Below are 18,958 nucleotides of genomic sequence, written 5' to 3'. Positions count from 1 at the left end.
TGTCTCTCTGTCATTTACCAGACAGTTGTCAGTGTTTACACTGTCTTTCATCTATCATGTTGTCTTTTACCAGACAGTTGTCAGTGTATACACTGTCTTTCATCTATCATGTTGTCTTTTACCAGACAGTTGTCAGTGTATACACTGTCTTTCATCTGTCATGTTGTCTTTTACCAGATAGTTGTCAGTGTTTACACTGTCTTTCATCTATCATGTTGTCTTTTACCAGACAGTTGTCAGTGTTTACACTGTGATTTGTCATATTGTCTTTTACCAGTGTCAGTGTTTACACGGTCTTTTATCTGTCATATTGTCTTTTACCTGATAGATACCAATGTTTACACTGCCCATCATATTCTCAGAGAGAATGATGGAACAAGTACAGTCCATTAGATGACTGTGGAGAGAATGATGAACAAATACAGTACACTATATAACTGTGGAGAGAATGATGAACAAATACAGTACACTATATAACTGTGGAGAGAATGATGAACAAATACAGTACACTATACAACTGTGGAGAGAATGATGAACAAATACAGTACACTAGATTACTGCGGAGAGAATGATGAACAAATACAGTACACTATATAACTGTGGAGAGAATGATGAACAAATACAGTACACTATATAACTGCAGAGAGAATGATGAACAAATACAGTACACTATACAACTGTGGAGAGAATGATGAACAAATACAGTACACTATACAACTGTGGAGAGAATGATGAACAAATACAGTACACTATATAACTGTGGAGAGAATGATGAACAAATACAGTACACTATATAACTGCAGAGAGAATGATGAACAAATACAGTACACTATACAACTGTGGAGAGAATGATGAACAAATACAGTACACTATACAGCTGTGGAGAGAATGATGAACAAATACAGTACACTATACAACTGTGGAGAGAATGATGAACAAATACAGTACACTAGATTACTGCGGAGAGAATGATCAACAAATACAGTACACTATACAACTGTGGAGAGAATGATGAACAAATACAGTACACTAGATAACTGTGGAGACAATGATCAACAAATACAGTACACTGGATAACTGTGGAGAGAATGATGAACAAATACAGTACACTGTATAACTGTGATGAGTATGACGGAACAAATACAGTACACTAGATTACTGCGGAGAGAATGATCAACAAATACAGTACACTATACAACTGTGGAGAGAATGATGAACAAATACAGTACACTATACAACTGTGGAGAGAATGATGAACAAATACAGTACACTAGATAACTGTGGAGACAATGATCAACAAATACAGTACACTAGATAACTGTGGAGAGAATGATGAACAAATACAGTACACTAGATAACTGTGGAGAGAATGATGAACAAATACAGTACACTGGATAACTGTGGAGAGAATGATGAACAAATACAGTACACTATATAACCGTGGAGAGAATGATGAACAAATACAGTACACTATATAACTGTGGAGAGAATGATGAACAAATACAGTACACTATATAACTGTGGAGAGTTTGATGAACAAATACAGTACACTAATAAACTGTGGAGAGAATGATAAACAAATACAGTATACTAGATAACTACGGAGAGAATGACAGAACACACACAGTATACTAGATAACTGTGGAGAGAATGACGGAGAACACACAGTACACTAGATAACTATGGAGAAAATGAACACATACAATACACTAGAGAAATAGTAAATGAACACATGCAGTACACTAGATAACTGTGGAGAGAATGAACACACACAGTACACTAGATAACTGTGGAGAAAATGAACACATACAGTACACTAGAGAACTGTGGAGAGAATGATGGTACACTGTCCAACACTGTTTAACATCCTCAGACCATGAGCACAACACTGGACAACCTGAACCGGGACGAGGACGCCTACATCGGCATGATTGAGGAGAAAAAGGTGGGTCACTGACTGAGGAGAAAAAGGTGGGGTCACTGACTGAGGAGAAAAAGGTGGGTCACTGATTGAGGAGAAAAAGGTAGGTCACTGATTGAGGAGAAAAAGGTGGGTCATGGTGTGACTCATTGACAATGGGTTGGTGATTGTGTATATCTACATCTGAGCTGGTGTGACTGGTTGATAGTCTGTAGACTGGTTGATAGTCTGTGTATATCTACATCTGAGCTGATGTGACTGGTTGGTAGTCTGTAGATTGGTTGATAGTCTGTGTATATCTACATCTGAGCTGGTATGACTGGTTGATAGTCTGTAGATTGGCTGATAGTCTGTGTATATCTACATCTGAGCTGGTGTGACTGGTTGATAGTCTGTGTATATCTACATCTGAGCTGGTATGACTGGTTGGTAGTCTGTAGATTGGTTGATAGTCTGTGTATATCTACATCTGAGCTGGTATGACTGGTTGATAGTCTGTAGATTGGCTGATAGTCTGTGTATATCTACATCTGAGCTGGTGTGATTTGTTAGCTATAGACTGGTTGATAGACTCTAGACTGGTTGATGGTGTGTGTATATCTGCAAGTTAGTTCGTTTGAATATTTATGTTTAATCTTTTTAATGACATTTCTTCATAACACTATGGATATGTAGAAAAAATAAATACATGCACTCGCAAAGATGTTTCACAATTTAGACATGCTGCGCATGCTTGTTGGGAGAAAAGACACAACTTGAAGACTGGAAAAAAAATAATGATAATAAACAGGCAAATGACATGTGAATATTTCATCCATATAGACAACCATCAGGATATCAAAATAATTTTGTCTGGTTTAACTACAATCCTTCATGATTGTGGTGACTGTCTGATTGACAGAACAAGGTTCTGTACATTGTGGTGACTGTGTGATTGACAGAACAAGGTTCTGTTCAATGATTGTGGTGACTGATTGACAGAACAAAGTTCTACAACTCAACAAAGAGCTGGAGGACCAGAGAACCAAACTGGAGCGTGTGGCGAAACAGGTCAGTAGGAGGCAGTGAGACTGAATGACACTGTGTGAATGTGTGGGGCGATACAGTGGTGTATGTGAATGTGTGCATGGTGTGTGTGTGTGTGGTGTGTGTGTATATGTGTGGTGTGTGTGTGTCCGAGCATGTGTGTGTGTGTGTGTGTGTGTGTGTGTGTGTGTGTTTGAATTTGTTTGCACACGTGTATAGTAAGATTACATGTCATTGTGTTTAGGTGCGTGTGTGTGTGTGTGTGTGTATTGTGTTAGAGAAACAGAGAGAGAGAGAGAAAAAGAGAGAGAAAATGTTAGTTTGTGAGTGTGTGCACTTAACATTGTGTGTGTGTGTGTGTGTGCATATTACCATGGCTGTTTACATGGATCAGTGCCTAGGTGCACTGACAGACTAACTTTTCCTGTGGAAGCACTGACAGTTCGAGCTGTTACCAGGGTGGAGAAAAGTCCTGTCTGCCACTTCACTGAGCAGCAGTTTCATTGTGAAAAGAAGCTGTCATCACTGACCTCTGACCTTGAAATGCCCTTTGTGAAAGTGAACCGTCATCATTGACCTCTGACCTCAAAATGCCCTTCATGAAAGTAAACTGTCATCATTGACCTCTGACCTCAAAATGCCCATATGAAAGTAAACTGTCATCTTTGACCTCTGACCTCATGATGCCCATTATGAAAACAAGCTGTCATTGATCTCTGACCTCAAAATGCCCTTTATGAAAGTGAACTCTCATCATTGACCTCTGACCTTGAAATGCCCTATATGAAAATAAACTGTCATTATTGACCTCTGACTTAAAAATGTCCGTTATGAAAGTAAACTGTCATCATTAACCTCTGACCTCAGAATGCCGATTATGAAAATAAACTGCATTGACCTCTGACTTAAAAATGTCCGTTATGAAAGTAAACTGTCATCATTAACCTCTGACCTCAGAATGCCGATTATGAAAATAAACTGCATTGACCTTTGTCCTCAGAATGCTCGTTATTCCCGTGAGTTGCGCTCTGCAAAGAAAGCAAAGGATGAGACCCCAGAAGAGGTACTGGCATTTTCTTTATGCGTGTCTGTTTATGTGTATATATTTGATTTGTGTGCATGTGTGTGTGTGTGTATGCATGTTCGTGTGAGTGTGCATGTGCATTTGTGAGTGTTTGTTAGGGTATGTTTATGTGTGTGCCTTGTTCTTCAAATGTGTTTTTCTCTTCTTTCTTTTTCCAGCTGACATACAAACACATCAAGCTTGTATACAAACTTACTGCTATCTTGCACATGTAGCAACAGAGTAGTCATGATTCACAGCTCAACAAACTAAAGCAATCCACAACATTAGGGACTGAACACAAAATTTGTCCTTTTTTTTTTACTTGAACATAGTGGACTGAATTAGCCCACTTCAGTAGGTATACCATAACTTACTTTGGTGATTCCAATGATGCTCATACAATCAAAGTGTATGGTAAACTTTGAACTTCTCTTGGAAGTAATTAACACACTTTAAGTGTATGTGACTGACTTTCTCTGATGTTGTTTATGATTGATCAGGGCAAACCACAAAGCATGATCAGTTAAAATACTGTGATGTGTGCACTGCTAAGCTGTTCAGTCACATTCTGTGTCATCAAAATACTGTGATGTGTGTACTGCTAAGCTGTTCAGTCACATTCTGTCATCAAAATACTGTGATGTGTGAACTGCTAAGCTGTTCAGTCACATTCTGTGTCATTAAAATACTGTGATGTGTTTAGTGTCCAGCTCAGTCATATTCCATGTCATTAAAATACTGTAATGTGTGCAGTGTCAGACTGTTCAGTCATATACTGTGTCATTAGAATACTGTGCTGTGTGTACTATAATGCCCTAAGGTCACATTCTGTGTCATAATTGAAATACTTTGATGTGTGTAGCGTCCAGCTGTTCAGTCACATTTTGTGTCATTAGAATACTGTGATGTGTGTACTCCTAAGCTGTTCAGTCACAATCTATGTCATCATTAAAATACTGCGATGTGTGTATTGCTTAGCTGTTCAGTCACATTCTGTGTCATCAAAATACTGCGATGTGTTTAGTGTCCAGCTCAGTCACATTCCATATCATTAAAATACTGTAATGTGTGTAGTGTCAGACTGTTCTGTCATATACTGTGTCATTAGAATACTGTGATGTGTGTAGTATCATGCCCTCAGGTCACATTCTGTGTCATAATTAAAATACTGTGACGTGTGTAGTGTCCAGCTGTTCAGTCACATTCTGTGTCATTAGAATACTGTGATGTGTGTACTGCTAAGCTGTTCAGTCACATTCTATGTCATCAAAATACTGTGATGTGTGTACTGCTAAGCTGTTCAGTCACATTCTGTGTCATCAAAATACTGTGATGTGTGTACTGCTTAGCTGTTCAGTCACATTCTGTGTCATCAAAATACTGTGATGTGTGTACTGCTAAGCTGTTCAGTCACATTCTGTCATCAAAATACTGTGCTGTGTGTACTGCTAAGCTGTTCAGCCACATTCTGTGTCATCAAAATACTGTGATGTGTGTACTGCTAAGCTGTTCAGTCAAATTCTGTGTCATCAAAATACTGTGATGTGTGAACTGCTAAGCTGTTCAGTCACATTCTGTCATCAAAATACTGTGATGTGTGAACTGCTAAGCTGTTCAGTCACATTCTGTGTCATCAAAATACTGCGATGTGTGAACTGCTAAGCTGTTCAGTCACATTCTGTCATCAAAATACTGTGATGTGTGAACTGCTAAGCTGTTCAGTCACATTCTGTGTCATTAAAATACTGTGATGTGTTTAGTGTCCAGCTCAGTCATATTCCATGTCATTAAAATACTGTAATGTGTGCAGTGTCAGACTGTTCAGTCATATACTGTGTCATTAGAATACTGTGCTGTGTGTACTATAATGCCCTAAGGTCACATTCTGTGTCATAATTGAAATACTTTGATGTGTGTAGCGTCCAGCTGTTCAGTCACATTTTGTGTCATTAGAATACTGTGATGTGTGTACTCCTAAGCTGTTCAGTCACAATCTGTGTCATCAAAATACTGTGATGTGTGTACTGCTTAGCTGTTCAGTCACATTCTGTGTCATCCTTAAAATACTGTGATGTGTGTAGTGTCAAGCTGTTCAGTCACATTCTGTGTCATCCTTAAAATACTGCGATGTGTGTATTGCTTAGCTGTTCAGTCACATTCTGTGTCATCAAAATACTGTGATGTGTGTACTGCTAAGCTGTTCAGTCACATTCTGTGTCATCAAAATACTGTGATGTGTGTACTGCTTAGCTGTTCAGTCACATTCTGTGTCATCATTAAAATACTGTGATGTGTGTAGTGTCAAGCTGTTCAGTCACAATCTGTGTCATCAAAATACTGTGATGTGTGTACTGCTTAGCTGTTCAGTCACATTCTGTGTCATCATTAAAATACTGTGATGTGTGTAGTGTCAAGCTGTTCAATCACTTTCTGTATTGTGCATACCTGACTTGTTGCTGACAGCGTGACTTTGACATCCGTCAACTGCGTGAGTTCAACAAGACGGTGATGAAGCAGGTTGGGGACGCTGTCAGCCAGCACCCAGAGATGAGTGAAGCTGTCAACATGTACTTCTCTCAGGTAAACATCATGTAATTCTCTTCGGTAAACATCTCTCAAGTAAACAACATGTACTATTCTCAGATACTTCTTTCAAGTAAACAACATGTACTTCTCTCAGGTAAACATCATGTAATTCTCTTCGGTAAACATCTCTCAAGTAAACAACATGTACTATTCTCAGATACTTCTTTCAAGTAAACAACATGTACTTCTCTCAGGTAAACATGTACTTCTCTCATGTACTTCTCTCAGGTAAACAACATGTACTTCTCTCGGGTATTTCTCTCAGGTAAACAACATGTACTTCTCTCAGGTATTTCTCTCAGGTAAACAACATGTACTTCTCTCAGGTAAACAACATGTACTTCTCTCAGGTATTTCTCTCAGGTAAACAACATGTACTTCTCTCAGGTATTTCTCTCAGGTAAACAACATGTACTTCTCTCAGGTAAACAACATGTAAACAACATGTACTTCTCTCAGGTAACCACTCCTTCTTTCCCCTGTCAACATGTACTTATCTCAGGTAACCCTTCTTTCCCCTGTCAACATGTACTTCTCTCAGGTAACCTCACCTTCCCCTGTCAACATGTACTTATCTCAGGTAACCCCTCCTTCCCCTGTCAACATGTACTTTTCTCAGTTAACCCTTCCTTCCCCTGTCAACATGTACTTCTCTCAGTTAACCCTTCCTTCCCCTGTCAACATGTATTTCTCTCAGGTAACCCCTCCTTCTGCTGTCAGCATGTACTTCTCTCATTTCTTGAAGGAATTACAATTACCTCAGTGAAAAATATCTGTCCAGTGTAGAAATGCACTCTCCTGAATTTGAACTAAGGGGTTTCCATGCTCTGGGTCAGTGAATGAAAGGTTTAGTATTGTACATCTGCATTTGTGTAAAATGTGAAAGATTTGTTTGTTTTTACTGCACTGCCAGTCACACCCACAGACTTGCTAGTGACAAGTGCATCTTCTGCAACACCATATGCTGACTCTTCATTATCTTCCTTTTTTTATGTGATGCTCAAGTGTCTCTCTCCTTCCCTTTAAATGTAATTTGAAGAGAAAATCACCTGGTGCGGTGTGTGTGTGTCCAAGTGTATCTCTCCTTCCCTTTAAATGCAATTTGAAGAGAAAATCACCTGGTGCGGTGTGGTGTCCAAGTGTCTCTCTCCTTCCCTTTAAATGCAGTTTGAAGAGAAAATCACCTGGTGCGGTGTGTGTGTCCTAATGTCTCTCCTTCTCTTTAAATCCAATTTGAAGAGAAAATCACCTGGTGCGGTGTGTGTGTCCAAGTGTCTCTCCTTCCCTTTAACTCTCTCCGGACAAAGGAATGCATGAGCATTCCTACATAAAATGTATTCGGTTTCAGACGACGGAATGGAATAGCATTTTCAAGAAATAAAAATCCATCATGCGCTGTACACGTGATTTTCTGATTAGCCAAGCAGAGTGCGCTATTCTGGGTCACTCCACAATCGAATGGTATGACTGGTCAGCCTGCCATGTGTGGCCCGTCTCGCACACACGCTGACAAAGTCACTGACCGGTCGTCTGCTCGCGTGCCAGCCTGTTAGCAAAGTGGGCTCTTCTCAAAATGTTGTGAAGCGAACAAGGCAGCATCGGCAACATTTTAGGGTTGCCAAAGTACTTGAAATGCTACAAACTGAAGGGTCGGACATTGAAGAGGTGGATGATGACGAAGAAGAAAGCGAATTTAATGCAGAAAGTGAGCATGGGTATGGTGATTCGGGGTGAAAAATTGGCAGTATTTTCTACATATGGCAAAACTGTAAAAATAAGATGAGAAATTTGACTTTTTTCATATGTAATAGCTCAACACATAATAAACCAGTTCTGAAAGTTTCATTGTCTTACTCTGTATTTTGTATTTTTTGTAATTTTTTTCCAAACCCTTACAAATGGGCCGTCTGAGGGGAAAAGCAAGGGAGAAAACTTGTCGTCCCGAGTGAGTTAAATGCAATTTGAAGAGAAAATCACCTGGTGCGGTGTGATGCTCAAGTGTCTCTCTCCTTCCCTTTAAATGCAGTTTGAAGAGAAAATAACCTGGTGCGGTGTGTGTGTGTCCAAGTGTCTCTCTTCTTCCCTTTAAATGCAATTTGAAGAGAAAATCACCTGGTGCGGTGTGGTGTCCAAGTGTCTCTCTCCTTCCCTTTAAATGCAGTTTGAAGAGAAAATCACCTGGTGCGGTGTGGTGTCCAAGTGTCTCTCTCCTTCCCTTTAAATGCAATTTGAAGAGAAAATCACCTGGTGCGGTGTGTGTGTGTCCAAGTGTCTCTCCTTCCCTTTAACTGCAATTTGAAGAGAAAATCACCTGGTGCGGTGTGTGTGTCCAAGTGTCTCTCCTTCCCTTTAAATGCAATTTGAAGAGAAAATCACCTGGTGCGGTGTGGTGTCCAAGTGTCTCTCTCTTTCCCTTTAACTGCAATTTGAAGAGAAAATCACCTGGTGCGGTGTGTGTGTCCAAGTGTCTATCTCCTTCCCTTTAAATGCAATTTGAAGAGAAAATCACCTGGTGCGGTGTGATGCTCAAGTGTCTCTCTCCTTCCCTTTAAATGCAGTTTGAAGAGAAAATAACCTGGTGCGGTGTGTGTGTGTCCAAGTGTCTCTCCTTCCCTTTAAATGCAGTTTGAAGAGAAAATCACCTGGTGCGGTGTGGTGTCCAAGTGTCTCTCTCCTTCCCTTTAAATGCAGTTTGAAGAGAAAATCACCTGGTGCGGTGTGTGTGTCCAAGTGTCTCTCCTTCCCTTTAACTCTCTCCGGACAAAGGAATGCATGAGCATTCCTACATAAAATGTATTCGGTTTCAGACGACGGAATGGAATAGCATTTTCAAGAAATAAAAATCCATCATGCGCTGTACACGTGATTTTCTGATTAGCCAAGCAGAGTGCGCTATTCTGGGTCACTCCACAATCGAATGGTATGACTGGTCAGCCTGCCATGTGTGGCCCGTCTCGCACACACGCTGACAAAGTCACTGACCGGTCGTCTGCTCGCGTGCCAGCCTGTTAGCAAAGCGGGCTCTTCTCAAAATGTTGTGAAGCGAACAAGGCAGCATCGGCAACGTTTTAGGGTTGCCAAAGTACTTGAAATGCTACAAACTGAAGGGTCGGACATTGAAAAGGTGGATGATGACGAAGAAGAAAGCGAATTTAATGCAGAAAGTGAGCATGGGTATGGTGATTCGGGGTGAAAAATTGGCAGTATTTTCTACATATGGCAAAACTGTAAAAATAAGATGAGAAATTTGACTTTTTTTATATGTAATAGCTCAACACATAATAAACCAGTTCTGAAAGTTTCATTGTCTTACTCTGTATTTTGTATTTTTTGTAATTTTTTTCCAAACCCTTACAAATGGGCCGTCTGAGGGGAAAAGCAAGGGAGAAAACTTGTCGTCCCGAGTGAGTTAAATGCAATTTGAAGAGAAAATCACCTGGTGCGGTGTGTGTGTGTATCCAAGTGTCTCTCCTTCCCTTTAAATGCAATTTGAAGAGAAAATCACCTGGTGCGGTGTGTGTGTGTATCCAAGTGTCTCTCCTTCCCTTTAAATGCAATTTGAAGAGAAAATCACCTGGTGCGGTGTGTGCGTGTCCAAGTGTCTCTCCTTCCCTTTAAATGCAATTTGAAGAGAAAATCACCTGGTGCGGTGTGTGTGTGTATCCAAGTGTCTCTCCTTCCCTTTAAATGCAATTTGAAGAGAAAATCACCTGGTGCGGTGTGTGCGTGTCCAAGTGTCTCTCCTTCCCTTTAAATGCAGTTTGAAGAGAAAATCACCTGGTGCGGTGTGGTGTCCAAGTGTCTCTCCTTCCCTTTAAATGCAATTTGAAGAGAAAATCACCTGGTGCGGTGTGGTGTCCAAGTGTCTCTCCTTCCCTTTAACCTTTCCCGTACGTCGCCTAAAATTTTGCGCGCCGTACATCGTGGGTGTGCAGAAACCCATGGTTTCTAAGAAGGAATGACCCCTCGCTGTACGTCGTGGGTGTGCAGGCACCCATGGTTTCTGTGTACGAACTAACCCTTCGCTGTACGTCGTGGGTGTGCAGGCACCCATGGTTTCTGTGTACGAACTAACCCTTCGCTGTACGTCGTGGGTGTGTAGGCACCCATGGTTTCACTGAAGAAATAAGACCTTGCCGTACGTCGTGGGTGCACAGTAACCCACACCTGTCCGTAAAGCAAATTTGACTTTTCTTCAGCAGACTTGCATGCGCAGTTTCCACTTGTGCGTGTAGGCTATTTACTCCAGTGCTTGACCAGGCGCATTGTGAATAAGTTTTGCCCGTGAGAAGAGAGTTTTGTTACTTACAAAAAACGGTTTTTTTTTGGTTTGGTTTTGTGTGTGTGTGTGTGTGTGTGTGTGTGTGTTGTTTTTGTTGTTGGTTTTGTTTTTTTGGCTGGCTGGCTGGCATTTTTTTTTCTTTCTTTTTTTAGCCATAGTCGGGTTTTCTCTACTTTGAACAGATTAGGATAAGAATAAAATTTCTATATCAACTATCTTTCTTTTTTTAGCCATAGTCGGGTTTTCTCTACTTTGAACAGATTAGGATAAGAATAAAATTTCTATATCAACTAGATTTTAGATCAATTGATTTCAGACTTACAAAAATATCCAGTTCTTAGAAAGGCACTTTAATTCCAACTAGATCTAGATAAAAAGCTATCAATCAGTTGCTCCCGATCATTCTCTACAAGAAAAACAGTTCATTCAATATTGTTGAAGATACCTAGTGCAATAAATATTGTTTTCTGAAATTAGTTACAACTTTAGAGTAAAACTTACCGCAGACTTGAACCGGGATACGATCAACAAAAGACAAGGTCACTCTGATCTCTCTCTGTAGCGAGCCCAAGTGACGTCACGTCGACAACGCGTGGCGCGCAAGCTTTGCATGGGTGGCTCCACACCCACGACGTACGGCGTGCAAGGTTTATTCTTTGGGAGTATGGGTGTCGTCACACCCACGACGTACTGGGACATTAATTGATTAATAACTTCTTTGTTTATGTATAAAAGAAAATAATGTTCAGTGGATATGTAGTAAACTATATTATGGACAAAGTCATGAAATTATGTGGAAGTGGCTTCAATATTACTTGAGTTACAGAGCAAAAACACTTGTCTGGGTGATTTCACACCCACGACGTACGGGAAAGGTTAAATGTAATTGAAGAGAAAATCACCTGGTGCGGTATGTGTGTCCAAGTGTCTCTTCTTCCCTTTAAATGCAATTTGAAGAGAAATGTAATGTAAGTGAACAGGAAGAAAAAGAGAAAATGCTAGAAAGAGGAGGACACTGAAGCTGTGTTGGTGTGTGCAGGCCAGCCTGCCGCCCCTGGTGGCCACAGGGATCCCCGGCAGTGCTCGCAGCAGCCTGTCTTCTTCCCGCAGCAGTCCCGCCTCCAGCGTCAAGAGTTCTGCCTCCGCCCGCGGGATGGCCTCCCCTGTCCAGGTCGGAGCAGACCGTAAGTACACATTTCTTTCTTTGCCTTTGTGGCCTGCAGCTCCTGTTTTCACAGTCCTTGTAGTAGTGGTGTCAATATGTCGTATGTCATGTTCACAGTCCTAGTAGTAGTGGTATCAATATCTTATAGTAGTGGTATCAATATGTTGCTGACCCCTGTAAACGGTGTATGGCTGCCTACATGGTGGGGTAAAAACAATCATACACGTTAAAACCCACTTGTGGTCATACAAGCGAATGTGGGAGTCGCAGCCCATGAACAAAGAAGAAGAGCATGTTGTAGTAGTGGTATCAATATGTTGTAGCAGTGGTATCAGTATGTTGTAGTAGTGGTATCAGTAAACTGTAGTAGTGGTATCAAAATGCTGTAGGAGTGGTACCAGTATGCTGTAGTAGTGGTATCAAAATGCTGTAGGAGTGGTATCAGTATGCTGTATGTCATGGGTATCAACATGCTGTATGTCATGTTCACAGTCCAGTGGTACTGGTATCAGTATCTTATAGTAGTGGTATCAATATCAACATGCTGTATGTCATGTTCACAGTCCAGTGGTAGTGGTATCAATATCTTATAGTAGTGTTATCAACATGCTGAATGTCATTGTTATCAACATGCTGTATGTCATTGTTATCAACATGCTGTATGTCATGTTCACAGTCCAATGGTAGTGGTATCAATATCTTATAGTATGTCATTGTTATCAACATGGTGTATGTCATTGTTGATCAACATGGTGTATGTCATTGTTATCAACATGCTGTATGTCATTGTTATCAACATGCTGTATGTCATTGTTATCAACATGCTGTATGTCATGTCACAGTGCCGGCATCACCAGCCTCTTCTACAGGAAGTCTAAGAGGGAGCACCAGACGCTGATCATGGTTGCTCCCAGTCAAACCAAGACAAGGGCACTTAACTCATACCATTTCTCTTCTCAAGACTTTGAGTTATGCGCCTTCCTCTTATTTGAAGGAATAAGTACTTCTGTTTCAACCCTCCATCTTTATCTTAGACACAGTAGTGAAAAGATGCTAAATGATACAAAAAAGAAGAAAATGGTGTACTCTGATGGTACTTATTCCTTGTTCACCATGTAGTTAAGATGTGAAACATTCCTTGTTCAATGTGAAGTAAAGGTGTGAAACACTGGAACAGATGTGGGGCTTCTTGAGTTGTGGAAGACTTACTGTTCGACTTTAAGACATCCTGTATTTGGTACATTTGAATATCACTTGGAATCATGCAGTGTTTCTGTGTTTGTTTGGGGGTTTTTTTTGGGGTGGGTGGGGGGGGGGTGTTGTTGTTTTGCTTTGTTTTCTTTATCAAAATAGAAAAAATTATTTGATTAAAGAATTGTATTTGTCAATGGATTGTGTTTGTGATTTGGTGATTTTTTTTTTATCATTCTTACATAGTTTTTAGATCTGATGATGCAAATAACATGTCATCATGGTAAGGACAAGTACTGTAAGTTTTAGGAGATGATGAAAATAACATGTTTTCATGGTAAGGACAAGTAATGTAAGTTTTAGGAGATGATGAAAATAACATGTTTTCATGGTAAGGACATGTAAGGGGATAAGATGTGTCTTCTGTGAACAGAACCATTCTGTTGTTCTGAAATTCCTTTTGGGGATATAAAATGATTTTGTTGTTCTGATATTCCTTTTGGTTCACCTTACAACCATTATTATGTTCTGCATTTTATTATGTATTTATTTCTAAGTGTACGCATTCCATAAATGTTGTTATGGTGTGGTGAAAGTGATTATGTCCCTGCAGACATTTGTGATTTGCAAAATTAGGTATTATTTATTTCATTCATAAATGATGTGAGGTGAAATCCTTTAATAAGTATTGTTATGATGTTGATATTGATTTTGTGGTAAGGGTCAGGGTTGTGCTTAATATGTGTGTTTGTTTGTTTTTTTAAGTAAAACATGTCTGTCAAGGTTTCTTTATGATTGCTTATTGTAAATTTGTATATACTTAATGGATGATACATTGCCTTTTTTTTTTCCTTTTGTTTTCCAGTCCGTTCAGTCCATTCATTCCTAATACATTTTTGAATGACTCGAAACATTCCACTACTGTGATATATCAGAAAGGCTGATCCAACACTTTCTGATGCCTTTTTTTTTCTTTTCTTTTTTTAAATTCTATTTCCTCCTAAAGGATGTAGTTTTATTGTATTTAATTCACTTAATTAAATGTAGTCAGATTCTTAGAATGTTGTCGGTGCAAAAAACAAAAACACTCCCAATAAATAAAAGTCTGTCAACATAAAATCAAAGTTCTTCACAAATAAAATATCAGAATCTCTGAAGTCCGTGTTTGTGTCTTATTTACATGGTGTCTGTCTCTCTCTGTTTCTGCACTGCTGTTTCTGTGCTTGTGTCTTATTCACATGGTGTCTGTCTCTGTCTCTCTGTTTCTGCTCTGCTGTTTCTGTGCGGCTTGTGACTTATTCACATGGTGTCTGTCTCTCTCTGTTTCTGCACTTCTGTTTCTGTGCTTGTGTCTTATTCACATGGTGTCTGTCTCTCTCTGTTTCTGCACTGCTGTTTCTGTGCTTGTGTCTTATTCACATGGTTTCCGTCTCTGTCTCTCTGTTTCTGCACTGCTGTTTCTGTGCTTGTGTCTTATTCACATGGTGTCCGTCTCTCTCTCTCTCTCTCTCTGTTTCTGCACTTCTGTTTCTGTGCTTATCTTCTCATGGTGTCCGTCTCTTCTGTTTCTGCACTGCTGTTTCTGTGCTTGTGTCTTATTCACATGGTGTCTGTCTGTCTCTCTCTGTTTCTGCACTGCTGTTTCTGTGCTTGTGTCTTATTCACATGGTGTCCGTCTCTCTCTCCCTCTGTTTCTGCACTGCTGTTTCTGTGCTTGTGTCTTATTCACATGGTGTCTGTCTCTGTCTCTGTTTCTGCACTGCTGTTTCTGTGCTTGTGTCTTATTCACATGGTGTCCGTCTCTCTCTGTTTCTGCACTGCTGTTTCTGTGCTTGTGTCTTATTCACATGGTGTCCGTCTCTCTCTCTCTCTCTCTCTCTCTCTCTCTCTCTGTTTCTGCACTTCTGTTTCTGTGCTTATGTCTTATTCACATGGTGTCCGTCTCTGTCTGTTTCTGCACTGCTGTTTCTGTGCTTGTGTCTTATTCACATGGTGTCCGTCTCTCTCTGTTTCTGCACTGCTGTTTCTGTGCTAGTGTCTTATTCACATGGTGTCCGTCTCTGTCTGTTTCTGCACTGCTGTTTCTGTGCTTGTGTCTTATTCACATGGTGTCCGTCTCTCTCTGTCTCTGTTTCTGCACTGCTGTTTCTGTGCTTGTGTCTTATTCACATGGTGTCCGTCTCTCTCTCTCTCTGTTTCTGCACTACTGTTTCTGTGCTTGTGTCTTATTCACATGGTGTCCGTCTCTGTCTGTTTCTGCACTGCTGTTTCTGTGCTTGTGTCTTATTCACATGGTGTCCGTCTCTCTCTGTCTCTGTTTCTGCACTGCTGTTTCTGTGCTTGTGTCTTATTCACATGGTGTCCGTCTCTCTCTGTCTCTGTTTCTGCACTGCTGTTTCTGTGCTTGTGTCTTATTCACATGGTGTCTGTCTCTCTCTCTCTGTTTCTGCACTTCTGTTTCTGTGCTTGTGTCTTATTCACATGGTGTCCGTCTCTGTCTGTTTCTGCACTGCTGTTTCTGTGCTTGTGTCTTATTCACATGGTGTCCGTCTCTCTCTGTCTCTGTTTCTGCACTGCTGTTTCTGTGCTTGTGTCTTATTCACATGGTGTCCGTCTCTCTCTCTCTCTGTTTCTGCACTACTGTTTCTGTGCTTGTGTCTTATTCACATGGTGTCCGTCTCTGTCTGTTTCTGCACTGCTGTTTCTGTGCTTGTGTCTTATTCACATGGTGTCCGTCTCTGTCTGTTTCTGCACTGCTGTTTCTGTGCTTGTGTCTTATTCACATGGTGTCTGTCTGTCTCTCTCTGTTTCTGCACTGCTGTTTCTGTGCTTGTGTCTTATTCACATGGTGTCTGTCTGTCTCTCTCTGTTTCTGCACTGCTGTTTCTGTGCTTGTGTCTTATTCACATGGTGTCTGTCTGTCTCTCTCTGTTTCTGCACTGCTGTTTCTGTGCTTGTGTCTTATTCACATGGTGTCCGTCTCTCTGTTTCTGCACTTCTGTTTCTGTGCTTGTGTCTTATTCACATGGTGTCCGTCTCTCTGTTTCTGCACTGCTGTTTCTGTGCTTGTGTCTTATTCACATGGTGTCCGTCTCTCTGTTTCTGCACTGCTGTTTCTGTGCTTGTGTCTTATTCACATGGTGTCCGTCTCTGTCTCTCTGTTTCTGCACTGCTGTTTCTGTGCTTGTGTCTTATTCACATGGTGTCCGTCTCTGTCTCTCTGTTTCTGCACTGCTGTTTCTGTGCTTGTGTCTTATTCACATGGTGTCCGTCTCTGTCTGTTTCTGTTTCTGCACTGCTGTTTCTGTGCTTGTGTCTTATTCACATGGTGTCCGTCTCTCTCTGTTTCTGCACTGCTCTTTCTTTGTTGTGTTCTCTTTATTCCCCCAGTGCCATGTGCAGATTACAATCCACTAATCTGCTGGAATGTATGAGAATACACCTTTTTTGTGTGTGTGTATTTGATTTTTCCCCTTTCAAACCTTCTCTCTCTCATTCTTTTTCACCCTATTATCTCCCCCTCTCTTGGTTTTGATGTATCTGAATAAAGAGAACACTGCAAAGCAGGCCTGAGTATCATGCATTGTATATGTGTAGGAGCAGTAGTAGTTCTCAATTTTACATCTTTCTACTATAAGTGATAATAGAAACACAAAAAAAAGGGGGGGGGGAGGGCAGATGGGGAAAAGACATATGTAAACCTGGAGTATGAGTGAAAGAGAGAACAGAGAGAGACAGAGACATATGTAAACCCTCGGTATGAGTGAAAGAGAGACCGGAGAGAGACAGAGACATATGTAAACCCTCAGTATGAGTGAAAGAGAGAACAGAGAGAGACAGAGACATATGTAAACTCTCAGCATGAGTGAGTACAGAGAGACACATGTAAACCCTGAGTATGAGTGAAAGAGAGAACAGAGTGAGACAGAGACATGTGTAAACCCTGAGTATGAGTGAGAGAACAGAGAGAGACAGAGACACATGTAAACCCTCAGTATGAGTGAAAGAGAGAACAGAGAGAGACAGAGACATATGTAAACCCTCAGTATGAGTGAAAGTGAGAACAGAGAGAGACAGAGACATGTGTAAACCCTCAGTATGAGTGAGAGAACGGAGGGAGATAGAGACATAGGTAAACCATCAGTATGAGTGAAAGAGAGAACACAGAGAGATAGAGACATATGTAAACCCTCAGCATGAGTGAAAGAGAGAACAGAGAGAGACAGAGACATGTGTAAACCCTGAGTATGAGTGAGAGAACAGAGGGAGTTAGAGACTCATGTAAACCCTCAGTATGGGTGAAAGAGACACAGAGAGACAGAGACAAATGTAAACCCTCAGCATGAGTGAAAGAGAGAACAGAGAGACAGAGACATGTGTAAACCCTGAGTATGAGTGAGAGAACAGAGGGAGTTAGAGACTCATGTAAACCCTCAGTATGGGTGAAAGAGAGAACAGAGAGAGACAGAGACAAATGTAAACCCTCAGTATGCATGAAAGAGAGAACAGAGAGAGACAGAATCATGTGTAAACCCTCAGTATGAGTGAAAGAGAGAACAGAAAGAGACTCATGTAAACCCTGAGTATGAGTGAGAGAACAGAGGGAGATAGAGACTCATGTAAACCCTCAGTATGGGTGAAAGAGAGAACACAGAGAGATAGAGACATATGTAAACCCTCAGCATGAGTGAAAGAGAGAATAGAGAGAGACAGAGACATGTGTAAACCCTGAGTATGAGTGAGAGAACAGAGGGAGATAGAGACTCATGTAAACCCTCAGTATGGGTGAAAGAGAGAACAGAGAGAGACAGAGACAAATGTAAACCCTGAGTATGAGTGAAAGAGAGAACAGAGAGAACATCAGAATAGATTGGAGCAAGTCTTTTCTTACCAAGTACACGGGGTTCAGAAAGAATATTAGGAAAGTTGTGAGTGTGTGTGGCAAATAAATGAAAGTGCTTGTGCATGTGTACATGTCATACATACATACATGCCCCCCCACCCCCACTTCACTCACACTCCTATCTACACCCCACCCCTATCTACATCCCCACATCGGGATGTTGAAGGCCTACCAGAACATGCTTCACTCTCCACTGATGTGCAGCCATCTTTGAAGCGGTTGTACCTCTGTGTGGTTTCCATTGCTTCATCCCCGAAGGCCTGTTGAATCTTGCGGATCATTTCCACTTGGGAATTGCCAAGCTTGACACCAAATTTGATGCAGAACCGTTGTTCAAGTTTTTCAGTCATTTTGTCAAAAAATGAAAATCCGACAGTGCTCACTTACCCTTTCTCACTCATCGGCAATCTGCTGTTGACTGACAGCTTCTGCAGGCGGGAAAAAATTCACACATGCACATTCGGGTCACGTACATGCATGCACCAAACCACGCCTCCCTAGCTTCATTTGTTTACGCACACTCCTTGTACATCCCCACCCCTATCTACACCCCACCCCTATCTACACCAAACCCCACCCCTATCTACATTCCCACCCCTATCTACACCTAACCCCACCCCTATCTACATTCCCACCCCTATCTACACCTAACCCCACCCCTATCTACATCCCCACCCCTATCTACACCTAACCCCACCCCTATCTACATCCCCACCCCTATCTACACCAGCACCTCTATCTACACCCCCACCCCTATCTACACCTAACCCCACCCCTATCTACATCCCCACCCCTATCTACACCACCCCCCCTATCCA

The 18,958-nt window shown here is 41.1% G+C and overlaps 1 protein-coding gene across 1 annotated transcript in view; it reads left to right on the top strand.

Annotated features, from left to right (window-relative positions):
• The window catches only part of LOC143289030 (coiled-coil domain-containing protein 39-like), a 44,287-nt gene extending 30,958 nt beyond the window's left edge, over positions 1-13,329 (top strand). Inside the window, exons 18-23 of the mRNA XM_076597815.1 lie at positions 1,874-1,945; positions 2,903-2,971; positions 3,948-4,010; positions 6,477-6,593; positions 11,921-12,065; positions 12,889-13,329. Of these exons, the coding sequence (XP_076453930.1) occupies positions 1,874-1,945; positions 2,903-2,971; positions 3,948-4,010; positions 6,477-6,593; positions 11,921-12,065; positions 12,889-12,944 (522 nt within the window). The 3' untranslated portion in view covers positions 12,945-13,329. The remainder of the gene's footprint in view (positions 1-1,873; positions 1,946-2,902; positions 2,972-3,947; positions 4,011-6,476; positions 6,594-11,920; positions 12,066-12,888) is intronic.
• Positions 13,330-18,958: the final 5,629 nt, after the last annotated feature.

This window comes from Babylonia areolata, chromosome 13 (assembly GCF_041734735.1).
Source record: "Babylonia areolata isolate BAREFJ2019XMU chromosome 13, ASM4173473v1, whole genome shotgun sequence".
NCBI classification, from domain to species: domain Eukaryota; kingdom Metazoa; phylum Mollusca; class Gastropoda; order Neogastropoda; family Buccinidae; genus Babylonia; species Babylonia areolata.
The sequence above is the reverse complement of the archived record's forward strand: the minus strand, read 5'-3'. Positions and strand labels throughout refer to the sequence as shown.